Below are 21,218 nucleotides of genomic sequence, written 5' to 3' on the forward strand. Positions count from 1 at the left end.
TGAGGTCATTTTATAATCTAGTCAAGTCTCTGCTCTTAGTCTCATTGGAAGCACCTTGGGCTGGTAGCTACTTCCAATCTGGGGAATTGCTGATCCCCAGAAAATCCACTGGGGTCAGCAGCGAAAGTTGTTTGGCTGACAGCTCTTTCAGCTCCTGAGACCCAAGAGGGAATGATGCCCCTGACAGGAGTGGTAGAAGGAAGGGGAGTGTGTGTGCCTGCAGGTGAAATGAAAGAGACAAGTGGATAGGATCACACACCAGGCAAAATGGACTTGATGGACCTGGGATCTTTCCATTGCTGAGGCTGTCAATGCATGTCCACATAAAGTGAGCACCAGCACTCAGGGAATCTCTGAGCTTTCATCTCTACATCAGTGAGAGGCCTGGCGAGGTTGCTCTTTATTTTGTTAGCTTCAGGTTGTCATCACTAAAGAAGTGACATGCTCCCTCTTGGGACATGGCATTTTTCTACTCTGGTGGCAAATGACCTGGTTTGCTCAGAGACAAACCAGGGTGGAAGGGACCTGATATATGCTGAGGGCTTCCTGTGCACCTGACAGAAGACAACTTTCATCTAATCCTCACAACAATCCAATGAAAGAAATGAAATTGGCTTAGTTTTCCAGATGAGGAAACTTAGGCTTCATAGGATCAGCTTCTTGTCTAAGGTCACACAGAGAGTGAGTGGCAGAGTATAGATTCCACACTAAGACTATCTGGTTTAGAGCTTTTTTTCCTTTCCCAAGGAAACAGATTGCTTACATTTTCCTTTACGTTGGTGATTATCTCTGAAAGCTTCACTCCAGTGGCTTTGGAGCCAGCTTTTCATCTTTCGTCTGCTCACATCTGTTCCTGCCCTCAGCCTCCTCCTCAGGGGGTGCTGGTGGTGGTTGGATGGAAGGTGTGATGGGCACATAGGAAGATATGAACTCAGACTCCTATAGTTACTGGTACACCTTGAGCTAATTAACTCTAGTTCTGGTGAGCTATCATCATGGGATATAGACACTGGCAGGGAATTCTGGGGTCATTTGGCCCCACCCCTGTTAGGGGGCTGCAAGCTACCTAAATTATTTCCAAGAGATGACTCTCTCTCTCTCATTTTCAAAGTCCCTTAGGGAATGAGAGTGAATGGATTTTTAATTAATTTTTAATGGCTCGTTATACAAAGCCAGAACAGCCCCCTACTATTCAAGAGCCATTTTTCATAAGCTCCTTGTTTCAACAATACTGTATTTCCATTTCCTACATCTGTCTCTTACCTTATTCAGCAACCAAATTCTGCACAGTACTTTCTTAACAATAGCTCTGCTTTAAATAGGGATGACTAATGCTTATTAATTTTTGTATCTCATATCCCTTGCTTGGATCAAGAAGGAATAGATAAACCTGTGTTGGGCCCTGACTGGACAGTTTCCTCATTTGGACAGTGGGGATAATGATATCTGCTTTTCACTGTGGTTATTTCCATTATATGTGTAATGCACATAAAGCACCAAACATGGTGCTAGACACTTAGTAGGTGCTCAGTATATATTAGTGTCCCACCTCTGCTTTTTCTGTATTTGTTCAGTTCTGGTCTAAGCTACTCTACTTGATCAGGTCATGCTTTTGTCTATAGACTAGTGTTTTCATTAACCTACATCCCATCAGATATAGGGATATACCTTTGTCTTTTCTAGAAGTATCTAGAGAATAACACCCCTCTAATACTTAATATGGTCATATTTAGAAGATTGTTTTCACTGTCTTCCCTTCTTGCCCTTGTGTCCCCTTTCTCTTACCCTCTCGTGGAAATTCATGAAGTTCTCTCCTAAACCACCTTGGGTTCTCACTTCTGGAGAGAATTGGCAGACTAGTTTATCTAAGGAAAAGACACATTTGAAGGAGTTTACAAAATACTCCAGAAGAAGAGGGCTGGAAATTTCCATTTTCCTCCTGTCTCTTAAGATCTTCACTTATAGCTCTCATCCTTTCTGAGAACCTTGATTACCCCAGTCCAGACTCATCTTCTCCTCCTTTGAACACCTATGGCAACACTTTCTATTCAAGAATGTGTGTATTTCTGTTGGTTATAGGCACCATGTCAAGGAAGAGCATAAAATACTCTTATAGTATAATGAGAAAAGCAGGGTCTCTATCTTGAAGGTACACATAGCCTAATGGTGGATATGCATATGCAAGTAGAGAATTATAATATAATCTGGTGAATAGCATAATTGGATGTATGTGCAACAAGTTAGGGGAACATGGATTAAAAGAGAATCCATTCTGTCTCAGAGGACAGGTGAGACATCAGAGTGTTGATGACGTTTGAGCTGGGCCTTGAGGAATGAGAAGGAGATCAGCAGGTGGAAAATGGGGGAAGGACTTTCAAGGAGAGAAGGGAGCTTTTGAAAAAGTGTGGGATCCTGGAACAGGGAAGAAATAGGTATTCCAGTGTGTCTAGAATTTAGATATCATTTGGGAAAGTGGCTCTAGAAGAGGGTTAAAATGTCTAGAGGGGCCAAGTTGAGAAAGGCCTTTCATGCCATGTTGAGGAATTTGGATTTGATTTTAAAGATGGTATGAAGCCAGGAGAGATTTTTTTGGCAGTAGGTAATGGGATTTGGCCTGTGCTGTAGAAGGGTCATTCTGGTGTAATGGTAGAAGAGGGGTGAAGATCAGAAATTAAGTAAACTAGTTATTTTGAAGGCCTCTGTAGTCATCCATTAGCTAAATCCATTGGTCTGTTCTTAATCTTCCTTGTACATGAACTGTCAGCAGTATTTCACACAGCTGATCCCTCCTCCTCTTTGAAGCACTTTCTTTACTTGGCTTCTAGCACACATGCTTTCCTGGGTTTCCTATGATCTCACAGACTCTTCTATGTCAGTGAGGGTCTCTGACTCTAGTATTTCTAAGAGAAGACAGGAATTGAATGCAGGAATTGTTTACAAGGCTGGAGGAGTGAGGAAGAGAAAAGGCAAAGTTGCCCAAAGATTGGTAACTATAGAAACCTTTTCAGGCCTCTGCATAGGAGGAGAAGAAACAGTGCAAGAGGCTGAGGATCTCTCCTACCTAGATTCCTACTGTGTGTGCCGGGCTTCGCATGCAGGGGACCCAGAAGTCTGTGCTTCCTGTCACTGAGGTCCACCGTCACTGCTGTTGTTCCCGCCAGCTCTGTTGCTGCTGTTGTTTTGTGACTTCAAAATACAAGTGGGAAGAGTAGCTTTTTTCTTTCCTACTGGTCCCTACTGGTCCCTACTGGTCCCTACTGGCATACTGCCTCCTGCATTGGGTCAGACTGGAAGGCAGATAACGTGAGAGTCTTAGAAATACAATTCTCAGGGTCTTGATTACCTGCAATACATAGACAGGAAAGAGAACTTGGAGTAAACAGACAGCACAACCCCTCTCTCTGGCTACTGTGAGCATCCATTTCCATCCCCAATTCATAAATAACTCCTTCTTTTCCTGTAGGTTCAGTGATAGTGTGAGAAGCTCAAAATAGCTGGGTATTAGTTTCTGCTTCCAGTTCAACAGAACAAGAGTTTTGTCTTTTTTTTTTTTTTTTTACAATTCCCTCTTTAGGAACCAAGAGTTCTCTCTCAACAGAGCCAAAATGTATGGGGACATGAAGCAGATACTGTGAAATGGCTTATTGGGGACAATAATGAGAGGACCACTACCTCTTTTGCCCCTTGATTCTCAGACCATTGTATTTTGACCATATGTTGGTCAAATGCATTTTATGGAAGACAGTGCCACAACCTCACAGTGTTGACTCCCAGCTAGTGTTGTCATTGAATCTTTGAAAATCCATTCAACCATTGTATCAGGCCAGCTGCTTCTGGGTGATTAAGTTTGTGGTAAGACCAGTGAATTCCATGGATATGCCCATTACTGCACTTCATTTGCTGTGAAATGAGTTTCTTTGTTGGAAGTAATGTTGTGTGGGATACCATGACAGTGAATAAGGGGTTCTGAAATGGAAAGATTTTGACTCTAGCATAAGCACTGCAGGTAGGGAAAGCAATCACAATGAGAAGAAATTGCTCCCTGTATGTGATGGGGGCGGGGGTGGGGCGCGGTGGTGCAATGTGATCAAACTGTCACCAGGTGCCATAGTGAGGCTCAACATTGGTTTCTGATGTTGGCAGGTCGGGAATGTAGCAGTGATAATATGCACAACAGCCTTGGTGAAAGGAAGTCCATGTGAAGCCTAGGCAAAGTCTCCATCTCTGTCATAGCAGTGACCACAGAGGACCCCCCAGAGCAAACTGGGGGGGGCTCTGGGGAATTGGGCTTACTGGCCTCAACCGAAGGCCATCTTGTTCATTTGATTACTGAGGTTCTTCCTTGTAGTAAATACCATTTGGTGAGCATTCACACAGGACATACATATCCACTGTGGCAATTTTGAGAGGACTTTCTCACTCCCCTGACCTCTAGATGCTGGAACACCTCAGCTCTCAATCCTCATATCTTTACTCCATCTTCACACTCTGTCTCTTGGTGATCTAATCTAGTCTTGTGTCTTTAAATACCATCTAATTAGAGACAATTCCCAAATGGATATTTCTGTCCTAGATTCTCTTCCCTCAACTCCAGACTCATTTATCCAGCTCACTATTGGACTTGTTCATTTGAATTCTCTTAGGTATCTCAAACTTCATGTTCAAAGCTAATTTCTAATTTTTCCTCCATACCTCCTTCATCTGTAGTCTTCATCTCATAAACCAGCAACTCTGCCTCCAGTTGCTTAGTCCTGAACTCTGAGAGTCATCCTCAACTGTTCTCTTTCATTCACACTCCATATCCAGTTTGCCTGACACTACCTTCAAAATACATAAACATCATGTCCCTTTTCCTGTGCACTGCTGTTGCTCTGCTGTAACACATACCATGTTTCACCTGGATGATTACAACAGGATCCTAATTCACTTTTGTGCCCTTACTGCCTTTCTCAACACAGCAGCCAGAGTGATCCTGTTAAAAGTAAACTTCTCTATTAAAATCCTCAGCAGCTCCCCATCTCACTCACTCACTCCGCATCTCACTGGAGTCCTTACAACGGTTCACAAGTTCCAGCAAGATCTGAGTCTCCGAATATCTCCCTGACTTCATCTCCCCCTACTTTCCACATCAGCTTCATTGGTCTCCCTGCTCTCCCTTGAAAATGCCAGGGACACTCCTGCCTCAGGATCTTTGTATTCACTGCTCCTCTGCCTATAATGTTGCTTACCCAGATAACCCCATGACTTCATCTCACCTCATTCAGGGTTTTGCAGGAGTGTCCATTTTTCATAGAAGATGTACCTGGGCTCCTTCATCGTCTCCTTTTCCTTAATTCCACCCCCGCCCCCATAGCACTCACCATCATCTAACTATGTCATTTACTTACTTACTTACTTATTTATCTTCCCTGCCAGAATGTCAGCTTCATGAGGGCAAAGAAACTGCTGTATTATTTTCAGTGCTGAATCCAGATTACTTGGCAATCAGGAAGCATTCCATACATATTTGTAGTTAATGAATGAAAAAAAAATATGAGAACCTGTAATTGTGTGATACAGTGGACTACAGTGTATTTCAAAGACTCCGTGTTTGCCTTGATTTGTGTGGGACGAGGAAGGAATCAAGGATCATGCTAAGGTTCAGTTGTGAGCCACAGAGTTGATGAGATGCCCTTATAAAAAGCAGGAAAGGGGATAAAAGCTTTGTGAAAATCTGTGCATTGTACATGACAAGTTGCTATAGTTTGTACTGTTTCCTTGTCTTCTTAACTAGATTGTAAAATCATAGCAGGCAGGGAGCACAGTTCGTGTCACTCTGAATTTGGCACACACCTACCCCAGTTCAAGACGCCCAGTTGGTGCCCAGACATCTTGTATTGGGGATCTGTTGGGCTTTGGGTTGTAAATGTTCAGTTTCTGTTCCTTGGTGAGGGGATCTCCCTGAGGTGTGAGAAGGACCCTGGGATTCAGACTCTGCTGGAACTGGAAAATGCAGCCTTATAGGCTGTCCCAGAGGGGTAGCATCTTTGTCGTGTGACAGTTATCAACCATTTCTGGTAAAGAAAGCTGCGGTCCTTATTCCAACTGGCTGGAAACAAAGAACTATCAAGTAGGGGCAGGAATGAAGCGGTAGCCTGTGAGTGGGATGCGCAGAGGACCCCGTGGATTTAAAGGCACCAAGATTTCAGGAAGGTTTAATGAACTAAATTAATTTTCCTTCAGAGTAAAATTTTACAGGCATGAAAGGCCCTCCCTTCACTGAATGTGCTCATGGGCGAGAGCGTCGCAGTGATTTATGAATTTGCAGATTATGCATTATCCTTTCAGAGGACAGGAATCCCCCCGGGGTTCCTGCCTTCTTTCCGAAGCTGAGTGGGGGGAGCCAGGTGAATGCACTGACTCTGATCTGCAGCCTCCTGTACTGAAGTTGGGGTTGAGAATGGATGAGTTTGTTAGGAGGAGCTTAGCATAAACTCTAGAATCTGAATTCCCCTCCCCCAGCCCCTGACCAAATGAAAATCATTTGGAACCCTTATCTCCTGAAGAATAATTATCATACTAATAACACCCATTTCCCTAGTACAGTTTATAAAGCAGGTCAGCTTTCCTTATTTGATTTGAATCAACAACCCTGGGAGGTTGGCAGGGGCAAGTGTATCATTATCCCCATTTAAGGAAATTGGAGCAGATTCTGAAAACATAAATAAGTTGCTCAGGCTCACACAGTAGCATATGGTGAGACTGGGTTTTGAGGCAGCCCTCTGGTCGCAAGTGTTCCGTTATTTCCATGCTGCCATGCAAGCCCTGTCCAGGAGGCAGACGGCTGGATCCAATGGGTAAGTGAGTCTAGAGACAGGCACATTTAGAAGGGTTCTCAGGTGGGATAGCGATGGAGACTTCTTTGCAGTTCTGCATTGTGGGTACCTCCTCTCACATAGGAAGTGGGTAGGAAGAGGATAGAAAGCTCCCTTGTCCTCACATATCACTTTCCCTAACTCTGCCAGAGACTTGGACTCCTTAGTTCAAATGCATAATCCTGGAGGCAGCAGGTTGAGGAGGACTGTCCCTTTCATGAGGACAGCCACCATTTCTCTTTTGATCACTTCACCAAGAAGCTTATGCTGTGCTTAACGTAAGTCAAGAACAGATGAATGAAAGAGAAGAGGGGACATATGAAATAAAGACACTAGTTACTGGCCCCGAGTGTGTGTAAAGAGCAGGCACAGGGATGGCTTGAACATCTGGGGGCATTAGAAGACACTAGATGCCTGGGGCCAAGAAAATTGGTAGTGGATGGTCAACAAAGACAGCAGCAACTGATTTCATAAGAGGCTAGTCCTGCCCTTTATTGTCACTTACTATATAAGTCCCTTATTTTAATATAGTCTCTTAATATATGAATTATTTATTATATAATGTATGCATTATATATGTCTCCTGTTATAATTAGTCCTCTGATATATTACTTATTAGATATTTATGTATACATTACATATAGACACATAATAAGTCTCTTGGTAAATATGGTCCCTCCTTGTTATCGCCCTCTTCACTCATACAACTTTTTATCTACCCATAGTTGGCCATAGGTTGGGCTTCCTCTGTCTTTCCTGCATGATCCCATTGTCCTTTGTGCCTTCTTTCCCAACTTGACATGGCCTATGTCTCTGAGTGGCTCATGTACACATGACATTGCATTCAACACATGACTGCTCTTGCCCCTAATGGCCTGTGCCACTCTACCTCCATACCTTTTCTTGTTACTGGAATGGCTTCCTCCCTTACCCTCCTTTTTTTCTATCGATCTCAGTTCAATTAAAAAAAAGAAAAAAAAGTGAATGAGCTCCATTTTAGTTTATGCATATTCTTAGCATACTTTAAGTCCCAGTTCATGTAATCTTTCCTTCATGGAGACCTTTCTGATCACACTCTATGGACTTAATTGCTTCTTCTTTTCAACTCTTATAGCACATTATCTGTACCTCTCAAATACATTTATCATCTCATCTCTTCTTTTATTGTTCTGCATCCATAATTCACTTGTAGTGCCTGCCAAGCGTCAGGTGATGTGCTGTGCATTGAGGATGCAGAATTGAATGAGACCTGATTTCTAACCTCAAAGAGGCCACAATCTAACAGACTAGTCAGACATACAGAAAAGTCATACTGACCCAATGTGATAGAAGCTATAAGAGATAAATGACCACAGTATAATTCCAGAGATGTCAGATACCAATTTAAGGGTGTGTGTGTGTTCGTGTGTGTGTGTCTGTGTGTGTGTGTGTGTGTGTGTTTACACATTTCTCTCTATATAGGTCTTTCTAACTATGTTTGTATATACACACACATACATGTCTGCGGATTTCTCTTTATACTGTGTGTGTGTGTGTGTGTGTGTATGTATATAGCTTATATTAAGAGAGAAATGCTATTTACTCATGAATTATTCCAATGTATTTTCACATTTTAGGCAGCAATCCTGCTGCCTGGAGGTCTCTCAGCAGTTTGTCTCTCAGCAAACCTGGGTCTCTCAGCAGTTTGTCTGGGTCTTTTCTCCTTCCATAACTCTGTTTCCTATTTCCTTCTCCAAGAACAAAGAAAACAGAAGTTCCCTTCATCCTTGGGCCTTGAACTCTGGATCTCTCCCCGAGTCCCAGAGTTTAGCTGGTGCCTTCCCAATTCACCTAAGAGGAGCCCAGTAAGTATCTGTGAACTTCAGGAGAGAATGTGCAACTCCTTGAGGGCCAGGGTGTGCTTTTCTCCTCTCTGTGTGCCTCCTCCTTGTCTTGCACACAACTGGCTCACAGAAACACTTGCTGCCTGGAGTAGCATCACATTAGAGCAGAGTGAGCACAGCGTGTCATATAGCCAGGGGTGGAAGCGCTGTCTCCTGCTAGTTCTGTCTCCTGCTAGTTGTGTGCCTGGGGTGGGGGTACAATTAGCTTAGCACTTGGGATTCAGTTTTCTCATCTATAAAAGGGGGATATCATATTACACTTGCTTAGTCTCAAGAATTTGTTGTGAGGATTGAGAAGCACTCCATGTAGTGTTTATTGCCTGGTAAGGGTTCAATTAACGTTTACTCTTTGCTTTTCCTTTGCTGAATTTGACTGCCAGCTCTCATCTGGGAGTATCTTCTGAAGAGGAGTCAAGTCAGGCTTTGCTGTGGATCCAGGATTAGCCCTTTAGCCTTCCCGCACCCCACATCCCATCCGCTGGTGATTCCTGAGGCACACTTGCATCCTCTTTCTGATCTGAGTCCTTGCCTCATGGTCTGGGGCTTAGTGGCTTTATTGCATCTGCTTTCAGTTTTCTTCCCTAATTCCCTCCTCTCTGGTGGCCTTCAGAAGGCTCTGAGTGGTGAGAGAAGCCAGGGATGGGCAGGCCTTGTTTCCCTCTTGGTTTTGTTTGCTTGGCACAGAGTATCTCAAGGCTAAAGGTTACATTATCATCTCTTCATTGCTTTATTACTGCCCTTCTGTGCTGGCACCAGGGGAGTGGAAGCTTCCAGCCCCTAATTCACCCCTTTCCTCTGGAAAATGCAGGGCTGATTTTGCGGAGGCATTTTCCTCATACGTCTCTTTCTGCATGCTTTCTGAAGTTCAGCTACATTTAAAGGACAGGATGCTTTTCTAGGTTAGGATCTCAGCACGGTGCAAGGGCAGTGTCACTGCAGCAACAGTGTTGGGAGAGGAATCATAGTGGGATGGAGTCTTTCCCAAGTGTAGTTCTCCAGTTACCACAGGAAGATTTCTGGACCCCACTCAGGACCCACCAAGTCAAACCTGCTGGGAGTGGGACCTTAGAATCTGCATTTAAAGGCTTTCTGGTGACTGTTAGCTCCAGCTGTACTCATGACATGGAAGAACAGTGCCCTGGGCACTTGGTCAAGGTCACACATTATTGAGACTTTAACCAGTCCCTTCCTTTCTCTGTGCATCAGTTTCCCCATCTGTACAGTGAGGGAAAGAGACTAGATTAATACCATTCCCATCTGAAGACTATGATTCATCACCAAAACACCATTATCTTCTATTGACTCAAAATGATTATTTTTAGGAACCTTTGACATGTTGAGCTTGCCTGTTAGGGAGACAGAAGTACAAAATACGAACCCCGCCTCAATCTAGCTGGGAACGCAAATCCTGTGACATCCAGAAGGTAACAGGATAGCGTTTGACTAAGTGCCAAGTTATGTAATTCCATTTTAAGTGCGATAGGACTTTAGAAGAGGGATAACTCTGATGGCTGGAATGGTCCTAGGAGGCTGCCTAGAGAAGGTGGGCTTCAAGTTGTTTCTTGAACAACAGGCAGGCAGGTGCAGGTGGTAATAAAAGGCTGAGGCACAGTTGATACAAAATAGCATGGAAGAAAGAAAGCAGAGGTGTGAGAACAGGTTTGGCTTATTTGCAGAGCCTTGAGAAACTTGGATTGCTATAGCGGAAGACAGCGTCTTGAGAACTGGGGAAAAGTGGTTGGAGGAGTGTGTGTAGCACATGTGTGTGGGTAGTGCATGTGTGTGTGTGTAGTGTGTTACATACCAGGCTAAGGAGTCAAGTTCATCCTGAGGCAGAGGGAACCAGGACACTGATAGAATGAGAACAGCTCTGGGCTCTTTCCAGGGCTTTCTAGACCCAGTTGTTTGTTAGAAGCTCTCTATTGGTTAAGTGGAACTCTTACCCCCTACACTTCTTTCTTCTCTCTGTGTGGACTTTGCACTTTCTGGAGGTTTTTTGATGTCCCTGAAGGCTTGATATTGGGAGAAAATGAAATGACCTAATTTGCTCCTGCAGAGCTCTGGATGGGTGTTCTGACCTATTTCTAGAAAAGCATAGTTTTGAGTTTGTTTGTCCAGAATTTGGGATGGCCAGCACATAGCCAGCCCCTGTTTTTTACATAGTGACTGTGGGAACAACTTTGTAGATGAGAGAGGATAAAAGAAAGGGGAGGTGAAGTCTGTTGTGCGGGTTATCCAGCAAACAGGATTATTGGTGCATTCCTAGGCATTTGGTTGGGGAAGGTGGGGATAAATCCCTTGTTTTCATCAGCCCCTGAATTTAACAAATGAGGAAAACTCCATGAATGGGAGAGGCAAGAACCACTGAGTGGCTGTGGGGAGCAGTTCTCTGCAATGGATATACACTCCTTACTGTTGTGCTATGTCAATAGGACAGGTAGCTTGGTAGATTTTACTGTTGTGCAAATAGCCATGTCATTGATATTTTTCTTGGCTTGGCTGTTTCTTGCCCATTCACCACTCTCCATCAAAGAATGCACGCTTGGGAAGAGCCCTTCCATTGTGGCCCTGCAGAGAAGTTGAGCATCCCAAACCAACTTTGCCACGGACTCTCTCTGACCTATAATGGGTCACATCCTTGCCTCTAATTTTTTCTTAGTTTACATAAAAGTAATGGAAATGGTGCGGACAGACCTCATGGGGTGTTGGATGTTAGTAAATCTCAAAGTGAGTGTTCTGTTGTCAGTGAGATGCCATAAAAATGTTCAATATAATGGCTGATTATTTTTCTTTAATCTTAAATAGATACCTAGAATGGGAAAGTCCCATCTTGGTAGCAGAAATTCATTATCTTGGAAAGAGTTTAATGGCTGCTGTGCAAATGAACTGGAGGAAGTTAAATTGTGGAATGGGAAGGAACTGAAAAAAGTGAAATGAGTTGTGCATTAAATTTAGATAAACACAATTATGTGTAACTGGATTATCACGTGTGCAGGCAGGCACTGTATATTAGGCACCTGTGTTTTGATTAAAATCGATTCAGGTGCATGCACTTGGCATCCTTGTGATTCGGAGTTGTGCCTAAGCCACTGTCCAGGCACACAGTGGGCAGGCAGGGAGACGTCTGATATCCAGGTCCCCAGCTGGAGAAGTTTAAAGGGCCTAGGACCAGACCGGCCCACGACCATTTCGGGAAACTGCTAACTCTATTAGAGAAAGCTCCAGCCCTCTTTCATGTACAGCTTCCTTTTGGGTTTCTGAATTTCAGCTGATGTCAGGAAAGTGGTCCCGGAGTCCAGTGGAGTCCAATGACCTGCTTCTTACTCCATGATGAGGACAGATGCCAAATGGTAGATGGCAGATGGCATCAGGGGATGTTGGGGACTGGGTTTACCTGCCATTCAAGTAGATGCGGCTGCTGAGGCGCTAGTAATGGAAACACAGAATCTCTTTGAACCCGTCTGTAGATGGAGAGAATTAGGCTCGGTTGCTTCTTACCATTGGGTCCAAGTCTGTAAGTCAGAGTCATCTCCAGATCAAAAGCAAGCCCATCGTCTGATCCCTGGGTGGCTGTACGAGTGATCAGAGCCAGCCGGCCAGCACCTCACCTTGAAGGAGGACAGATGTAGAGAAACCACTGTCGATAACCCAGTTAATTCCTGTTGGCTTGTTTTACTTCAAATGCAAAGCGTCGTCAGGATTAAAATAAATGCTACCAGTTACAGGAATGCATTAAATTAATAATTGTTTTCCCTTGCTTGATCCTATAATACCCCTCCACTCAACGGATAAATACTAAACCCTCCTCTGGGTGATTTGAGATGCACTGTATATTGTTACACAAACTAAAGTAAGCTTGCTTTTTTTTCCTCCCCTTTTGTTCCTCTTCTCTGCCCTCCTCCCCATCCCCATCACAGGTTATACTTATCCTGACGAAGCTGTACGACTTCAACCTGGGGAGCGTGACTGAGAGCTCACTCTGGAGGTAAGTGGATTAGAGGTTCTTAACAAGCTTCTGTGGCTTGGCTCACTTGAAGAATGCCAGCCACGCGGCTGGGGGGCACATTTTGGAACAGGCAGGAAGCAATCCTCCTCATGGAAGAGCCCCTTAGCCCCCCAGGTGGAATGGACAGCCCCACCTGTGAACTCCCGTAGCACTCTGCTTATCTCTCTGGGGGCCTGTCACAGCCCTGCCTGCTTGGCACCATTGTTGCTTCTGCGTTCCTGCGCTGTCTCGTTCTGCTTGAGGGACACACGTCTGGTTAGAGAGATCAGGGGAGCATGCCCGGAATGAGAAGAGCCGTGGGTCAGGGAGTCTGCTGAGGGGAGAGTCTTGCCTTGGGCGTGAGTCTTGGCCCAAGGACCATTTCCGGCCCTGTGCATCTGTGAGATGCTGTGGTTCTTACCTGTCCTTGTGGGAATAGATACACGTGGGGATCAGGTCCAGATGGGGACCTTCATGGGCTTCTTGATACATATATTTTAGTATATTCACTATACATATTTATAAATGCTTACTGTATATTAATGTCTATATATTTAATAAACATTTACTATATATTTAATAAATTTAATATACGTTAAAATGTATATTGGTAATACATATATTTTAATATATATCGAAATATGTATTTTATGGCTGCAATGGCATAAAGATAAGTGTGTTAATATAGTATATGGAAACTTTTTTCAGCCTCAAAGTTCATTTTTTGTTTGGACTTTAAAAGAAATGAAACATGTTTGTGGATCCTTAAAAGTATGGTAAGCCCTCGGCACTGTGCCCATTGTGCCTGCTGGATAAGTCCGCTCTGATGGGACGCGGGTCACAGGACAGAGAGAAGGATGCTGGTGGTTAGATCAGGGAGAGCTTAACTGAAGCAGAGGCCTGAGGACTTTCTCTGCACTGGGCGCTTTGGCGCCCGGCTCTACACAGCACATGTGCACACTGCGGGCAGTGACAGGGCAACAGCAAATTCCATCAGTCTCTCTGAGTCAGCACTTCAGGCTCTGGGAAGGCTGTGTTGTCTGTGCCGTTTGCTTTGTCATTTGTAAACACTGGGGAGGGGGCACTGTCACAAAAGGCTCTTCACTGGGCTGCGTCACCATCCCAGACCTCTGTCCTGAGGGTTTCCTGGGGTCTTGGAGCAGAAGTGGTCTGGGGCATGAATATCTGTGTGCCTTGCTTCTTCTTCATCTGACCTGTTTGTTTGCAGAGGACTGGCCAGAGTTTGTTTCCCAGGAAGGGGGAACAGTCACAGCATCAATGAAATATTTAGGGGTTAATTGCTCATATCGACTCAGGCCTGCCTCCATTCGCACAGGATGTCCAAAACCTAACTTTGCTGCTCAGTGAAAATTGGCACAGATATAAGAAAGCACTGTTCCTCTAATAGATGAGAGCATGCCTGTTTCCACTCACACAGGACTCCTGGGGAAGTAGAGCCTCAGAAAACTTCCTCTCAGGCCCAATCGCAGTGATACTATGGTGATACCTGAAGCCTGACTCGCGCACTGCCTTCGGAGGGCAAATAATAAAAACAAGCCAGAAGATCCTGCCCTTACAATTGGAGAAGCTCTACCTGGCAGCCCATATTTCAAGAAAGGTTTGGCTAGGTCTAGGGGTGGGCCAGGCACAGCCAGGGGCCCATGCCCAGGCCCAGGCCATGCTTACTGCTAGAGGCCCTTAAGTAATGAAGTGTGTGGCCTGTGGTCATAAGAGCCAGTATATTCACTGGTGTGTACCAGAGACCATAGGCAGCCTAAGGGCACCCTGATGTGCACTCGCCAGGATTCAGACCCCACCTCACCCACCCAAAGAGCTCTGTAACTTTTTAACCTCTTTGTATCAGTTTTCTGGGGCTGCTGTGACACCGTACCACTAACTGCCTGGCCTAAAGCGGCAGAAATGTACTGTCTCTCAGTTCTGGAATGTGGAAGTCTGAAATCAAGGTGTCTGTAGGGCCGCACTCCCTCTGAAGGCTCTAGAGAGAATCCTTCCAGCCTTGGCGGCTGCTGGCATTCCTTGTAGCTAAGGCTATGGTCCTCCTTCTCTGCCTACGTCATCTCCTTGGCCCCCTCCTCTCCTGTCCCTTGTAAGGACGGTTGCCATTGGAGTTAGGCCCAAGGATAATCCAGCATGATCTCATCCTGAGATCCTTAAATGCATCTGGAAAGATCCTTTTTTTTGTCAAACAAGCTCTGTGACAGGTTCTGGGGGTAAGGATGTTGAACATATTTTTCTGGGTGGTCACCATTCAGCGCATCTCTCTTTCCCTGGATGTAAGTTCGAGATAGTACAGAAACCCCCTTTGCTGCAACCACATTGTTCTTGCCTTCCCTGAGACACATCACCTTGTCCCCTCCACGGCCCTTACCCTCATTGCCTTTTTCTGCTCCTCTCCAAGGCGGGGCGGGCAGTGCCTCTGTTCCTTACCCTCTCGGTTCCTCTAATCAGGGAGGCCTTTCTCCAGGACTTCACATTCCATCACTCAACTTGCATTTTCCTCCTTAGTACTTACCCCCATCTGGCATGCTAAATATTTTACTTATTGAATGATTTATTGTCTGCCTATAACCACTAACATCTAAGCTTGTAGAGAGAGACTTTTTTCCATTTTAATTCAGGGCTATACTCTCTGTACCTAGGACAGTATCTGGCACATAGGAGATACTTAATAAATGTTTGCTCAATGAATTAGTGGATGATTTGCAAGGACTAAATGAAATAATAAATGTAAAAACCCTTAAGAGTGGCTCACACGTAGGAAGTGTTCACTTAATTGTAATGATTGATTATTATAACCCTCTGTGTTTGTATAGTGTTCATCCCATTATTGACTTTGTTTATAAGGATCCAATGATGTCGGGGTCCATGTGATGGAAATTATAGGGCACCAAGGGGATATATTCTGTGATATGGATGAATTAGCAGAGATCTTCAGGGGATTAGGGAGGGGAGAAGAGTGATTTAGATGGTTGTTCCTTGTGCTGATTAGAGGGAATTGAAGTATCGGTTTCTAGCAACAAGAAGATGTTCCTCTGTAGACAGGATTCTATGAGCTGGGGGTTGGACTGATGGGTGGGATGTGACTTGGCAAGTGAGAAGTGGAAAAACGTCCTTACTACAAGGGAAAAGGGCAGGTAAGCCTGAGCTGCAGGAGAAAAGGGAGCCAAGCAGCAGGAAGAGAGAGCAGCTGGTCTTGGACCAGGGAGGGAACGTTTGGGTGGGTCTCTTCATGTTCACAGAAGGAGCCAAACCAAAGAGTGTTTGTTACACTAAGCATGGTTTGCAGATAACAGATTCATATGGTGTGACCTTATAAGGATTTGGAATGCTGGTGGATTTTGTAGGCTTTCCCTCTGGATAATTGTTACATATGAATGTGTTTTTGTGCTCTGTTTCCAAGGGTTCATGGGTCTGATAAAGCCCTGCTTAGCAACCCCTGCATAGAGCTAGAGAGAGAAAAGGGGCTGTTTCTATCCTTCGGGGGAATTTTCCAATGTGCTGGGGCCTCACAGCATTTCTTCAAACCTTGCATTGTCTTTCCTGCTCATCCCCTAGAGATCTGCGTCTCCCATCCTCTTTTCTGTCCCGATAATGATGATGTATTTTGCAGTTAGAGCCTAGAGCACTGTGATCTTCCTTACTAACACAGTGTGCAGAGAAAAAGAAACTAAATTAAACACGCACCCTTTCAGTTTTGTGATTTGGCCCAACATGCTTAACCAAGTTGAAATTGAATTTAGGGGATTCTTCTTCAATTTTCTGTACAGCAGAGGAGCCTGGAGCTGCAGCTGTCATGACAAGATGACACTCCCTGCCAGGTTACAGTGGGATAGAATTATTCGCCTCGCTGGATTAATAATTCAGAGGCCATCTACTTCTAAATAGACAAAAGACTGTTGAAAAGCATTCAGTAGGGTAGGGGTATCTTAAGCCCTCATGACATTCTTTCTGAAACTCCTCGGTGCTGTTATCCTGGGGGGAGGGTCAAATTTTTTCTCTACCAATGCAAGGATGGCTGTATATTAATAACTGGTTATTAGCACAACCATCTGTTTGTATCCTTTAGTCAATGGACATTTTCCATAGAGAATTCATGCTTATAGACTTAAGGAGGTTGGGGACTGATATTTTTTTAAAAGACCCAGGGCTGGGGCGCCTGGGTGGCTCAGTCGGTTAAGCGTCCGACTTCAGCTCAGGTCACGATCTCGCGGTCCGTGAGTTCGAGCCCCGCGTCGGGCTCTGGGCTGATGGCTCAGAGCCTGGAGCCTGCTTCCGATTCTGTGTCTCCCTCTCTCTCTGCCCTCCCCCGTTCATGCTCTGTCTGTCTCTGTCTCAAAAATAAATACATGTTAAAAAAAAAATTTAAAAGACCCAGGGCTTCACTTTCAGGGTGTTTTCAGTCCATAATGTGTCAAATCTGGAGGTTGCCCATCAGTCAAGAGTGATGCTGGCCCCCAGTACTGTTAGATTTGATAGAAGCCTGACCCAAAAAAGGAGAGATAAGTTCAGATTTAAAGGCTGAGCATTAGTTGATCTGTTTCCTGCTCATCGACGTAATTAAGAATAGAAGCTCGGAGACTGGTGGCCTGGGTTCAAGTCCACACTCCTCCACTTAGCCACGGAGTGACTTTGAACAAGTTTCTTCACCTCTCTGTGCCTCCATTTCTTTACTGTACAATGAGGATTATATGGGTGCCCACCTCATAGTGTGGTTATGATGTTTCACGTGAAATACAATGTGTGAACTGCCTAGCATAGTGCCTGGTATACAGTGCCCACCCGTGGAAAATGCTCAGGGAGGGTTGGTAATCCTATGGAATCTGGTAATTGATCTGCTTCTTGGTGCTGGCTCCTCTTCCTGACAACAGTGTGAGACACGTTGTGCCCTTAGAAAAGCAACCAGGTTGCTCAGCCGTTTTTCCTAGGGCCCAGAGAGCAGAGAGAGGAGTTCCTGGGTAAGGGGTTTATGGAGCATACCGCCTCCTGGGCTTATCCTCCTGGGAAGCTTCCCTGCCCCTCCTCCCCGAGCGGGGTGCCCCTGTTCTGCTCACCACCGGCACCACTTACACTGTGTTGTGATTTGTTTCTAGCCTGTGAGCTTCCCAAGAGCAGGGGCCATGTGCCTTTCATGTTTCTGGATCTATAACACATAGCACTTGGGCTACACTAAAGAAGGGCTTGGAGAGCTGAACTGAAGAACCAGTGGCCCCAAATCGGCCGCAGCATCAGCCTTGCCTTGGCCTGTCGCTTTCCTTGTATTGAGTTGTCTCATCCTCCTGCCACTGGGGAATCAATGACTTTTCATCCGGTTTGCAAGCCGTTGGCTGGACCATTTATTTCCTCCCCTAATTGTTCTGTCAGTGACCTTTCTGGGGGATGCTGTATTTTTTTTAAATAGAAAATGGAGACCTTTGGATTTATTAATTTTTTGTTTGCCAAGAAAACCCTGATAATAATTGCTAAGACTTCCCAGAAGTTATTAGTTTACAAATTTTAATGACACTCATGATTTATTTATGTGTTTCCCTCCCTCTGCAGCTGCTCACCCCAATTCCTTAGTGGAATTGCTGCTGAATCTGAGTGAATTAATGGAAACAAAACTGCAGATTGGAATGACATTTTTTTGTTAGGCTGTTAATTAAAAACTTCCCGTCCTATTCGCTAGGCTCTTCATATGTGAAGTCCCGAAGGCTGGGCTGATGATACAGGCTGTGAAATCCTCTCCCTAGAACTGGGGCCTCCTTCTATTTGCTTTCAGTAGTAATAAATCTGGTGAAAGCTCCTGAATGGGTCACAGAGCATTCAATTGAACAGATATTAATTGAGCATCAATTATATAAGCAGCCCTGTGCTCATTGCTGGGGGATGCAGGATAATTATGTCATGCTTGTTATCCTCGAGGAATGTTTCGTTTTGTTGAGAGGTAAAATTAATGTACTAGGAACCAACATCAGGCATATGCACGAATAATATGTATATACAAAATACAGTGCCTTCTGCAAGAAGTTGCCCTGCTGTAGAAATACTTATATTTTTATTACCACCCATCTCATACTATAAAGGGTGCAAAATAATTCTAGGAAGGAATTAGAGAAGTGATCAATATGGCACCTATTTTTTGTTTTGCTGTTTAATATAAAACATTTATTTCTCTGTTAGGGTGTGAAACTCTTAATAGGAAAGCCTCTCTCCTGTGCCATTGGTTCCCATGGTTCTCGGAAACACCGGGTAATTGGTGGGATTGAATATGAGTAGTGGATAAGGAGTCGGTCCTGGATTCAGACTGCCTGGATGTGAATCCCAGCTCTACTGCTTATTAGTTATACCACCTTGAGCAATGTTTTAATTTCTCTCAGCCTCATTTACGTACCAATATAATGGGATGACAGTAAGACCTGTCTTGTGAGAGCTTTGTAAGAAGTCACTGAGATGGTACATGTAATGCAAAATGTCTGTAATCTAGTCATTACTTAACATAAACAGTAACATCTGTTGATAGGCCCACATCTGCCTAGCCCAGCAGCTTCCACCTGGTTCCACATGACAGTTGTGCTGGTAACTTTAGGAGGGCAGGGTGCAGAGCACATCTAGAATCCTAAGCACGTAAGGCCTGGATGTGATACACTTCTTTTGAGAGAACACTGTGGAGTCTTCCTCTTTGCATACTAATCTGTGCTTAGCAAAAGGGCAAGGTGAATATATTTCTTGGTTTTTCTACACCAGATGCTGATAATGATTTGGAGTATAGGATACAAACCACAATCTGATTTAAGTTCCCCTAACATAGTGTTGAGTTAACTCATCTGTTACTGGTTATTTTCTTTTTAATGCAACCATAAGGGAATCTAAGCACATTGAAGAGGTTTGTTACCGTCCAAGTACTTAACATGGAAGTCAGAGTGGGATCATGCATGTTTTTCAAATTTGGCATATCCTCACAATTTCTTGTGGAATGTGCTAAAAATCTAAATTCCTGGGTCCTTCCCAAGAGATTCCAATTTAGTAAGGCTGAGGATTACTCTGGATGTATAATTTTCGAAGTGCCCTAGTGGCCTCTTAACATCATGTAGGACCAGGAACCAGTGATCTAGGAGAAAGCCTGGTTCTGGCCCATCTCAGTTACCAGTAAATTGGATTACTCTTGCCATCCTTCTGCTTCCTCATAAACAAAGGTATGAGGTGAAATGATCTCTCAAGTCTCTTTCAACTCTGAAGTCCACAGATTCTTCCACCTTGGGAAATCAAACAAGAAGCCCCCACAGTGGGATTTATGATGCGCAACGGATAACGCCCTCACTCCCGAGCATAGCCACCTTCCTTAAAAAATCAGGTATTGTTAACAACACATACACAACCCTGCTGACATGCCATGCCGCTCACTGATGGATAGTGGCCAGTTGGCAGGTATTAGCTAGAACACCTCTCCAAACTACTTAATTTAAATTCATTAAACGAAGGGAGCATCACTCAACTTGTGAAAGTCTTTGTTCCAAAAAACAGAATGAGAGAGGGGTTTGCCCTAAATATTGAGCCCTCAAACATCTTACTTTGTTAGAGAATAGAGAAATGAGAATACTGGAGAATGGGGTCTGGATTGCAGATTTGTTGTTTTCCTATTTATTATGGGAAAGAGGGGTTCTTTTTATGGCCTAGTCTTTTTGTCTTCCATGAGGCAGGACCCAGACATGTATAAATCTTGATTTTTGTCCAGTGGCTGAGAGAATGTAACACTTTTGTATGGATCATGTCTGTTGATTGTTATTTTATGTTGTTTTCGCTTTCATCCAAATGCAGTGCCATTTTATCGCAATCATAAATAACCTCACCATTTGGAGAAGGGGTGTGAAATTCTGCCCATCCCTTTCCCGAGCCTGTGCTCCCTCTCATTTTCCCAGCAGGAGATTCATTAGCTTTCTAATGAAGTTAATAAGTAAACAGGATCAGACAGTCCCTTCTAAAATAACATTTATAAATGGATGCATTTCCCTACTCTCTAAGGTAAGCCATAATTTATTTCCCTGCCAGATGTCCATGTGTGTAACACTATGATAGGTGGATCCTTGGAATTTGGTTTAAAACCCAAGGGGAAAAAAAAAAAGAGGAAAATTTTCAACTCACATAGAGCCTATCTATTACCAAGTTTATAGGAGAGTGGATTTTTACCAACCCCATTCCTGCTTATGTATATACAACGCCTATAAAGATAAGGTAGTCAAGCTTTCATGGTTACTTTCTCATCATTTGGTGGTCAATTACTTTATTGGACGTCCACTGTAAATGTCTTTAGGAGGCCTTTGGCAGCTTCCCCACAAAGACCACTGCCCTCGATATTATTTGGAAAGCAATAAACTGGTAAAAAGACATGTTCTGTTTTCTCTCTCACATGTCGGTGAGGTTTCTTTTCAAGAATTGCTGAACTTACAAAGGAGGCATTTCACACCTTGCTGTCTAAATGCTTTGTACCCAAATTAGAGC

At 44.2% G+C, this 21,218-nt stretch overlaps 1 protein-coding gene across 6 annotated transcripts in view; it reads left to right on the top strand.

The window, feature by feature from the left end:
• The window catches only part of SORCS3 (sortilin related VPS10 domain containing receptor 3), a 589,476-nt gene that overhangs the window by 164,688 nt on the left and 403,570 nt on the right, over positions 1 to 21,218 (top strand). For all 6 annotated transcript variants that reach the window (XM_042960443.1, XM_042960447.1, XM_042960446.1 and 3 more), the window contains one exon: positions 12,655 to 12,722. In XM_042960443.1, coding sequence (XP_042816377.1) covers positions 12,655 to 12,722 — 68 coding nt within the window. The remainder of the gene's footprint in view (positions 1 to 12,654; positions 12,723 to 21,218) is intronic.

The sequence above is a fragment of the Panthera tigris genome, chromosome D2 (assembly GCF_018350195.1).
Source record: "Panthera tigris isolate Pti1 chromosome D2, P.tigris_Pti1_mat1.1, whole genome shotgun sequence".
NCBI lineage: Eukaryota > Metazoa > Chordata > Mammalia > Carnivora > Felidae > Panthera > Panthera tigris.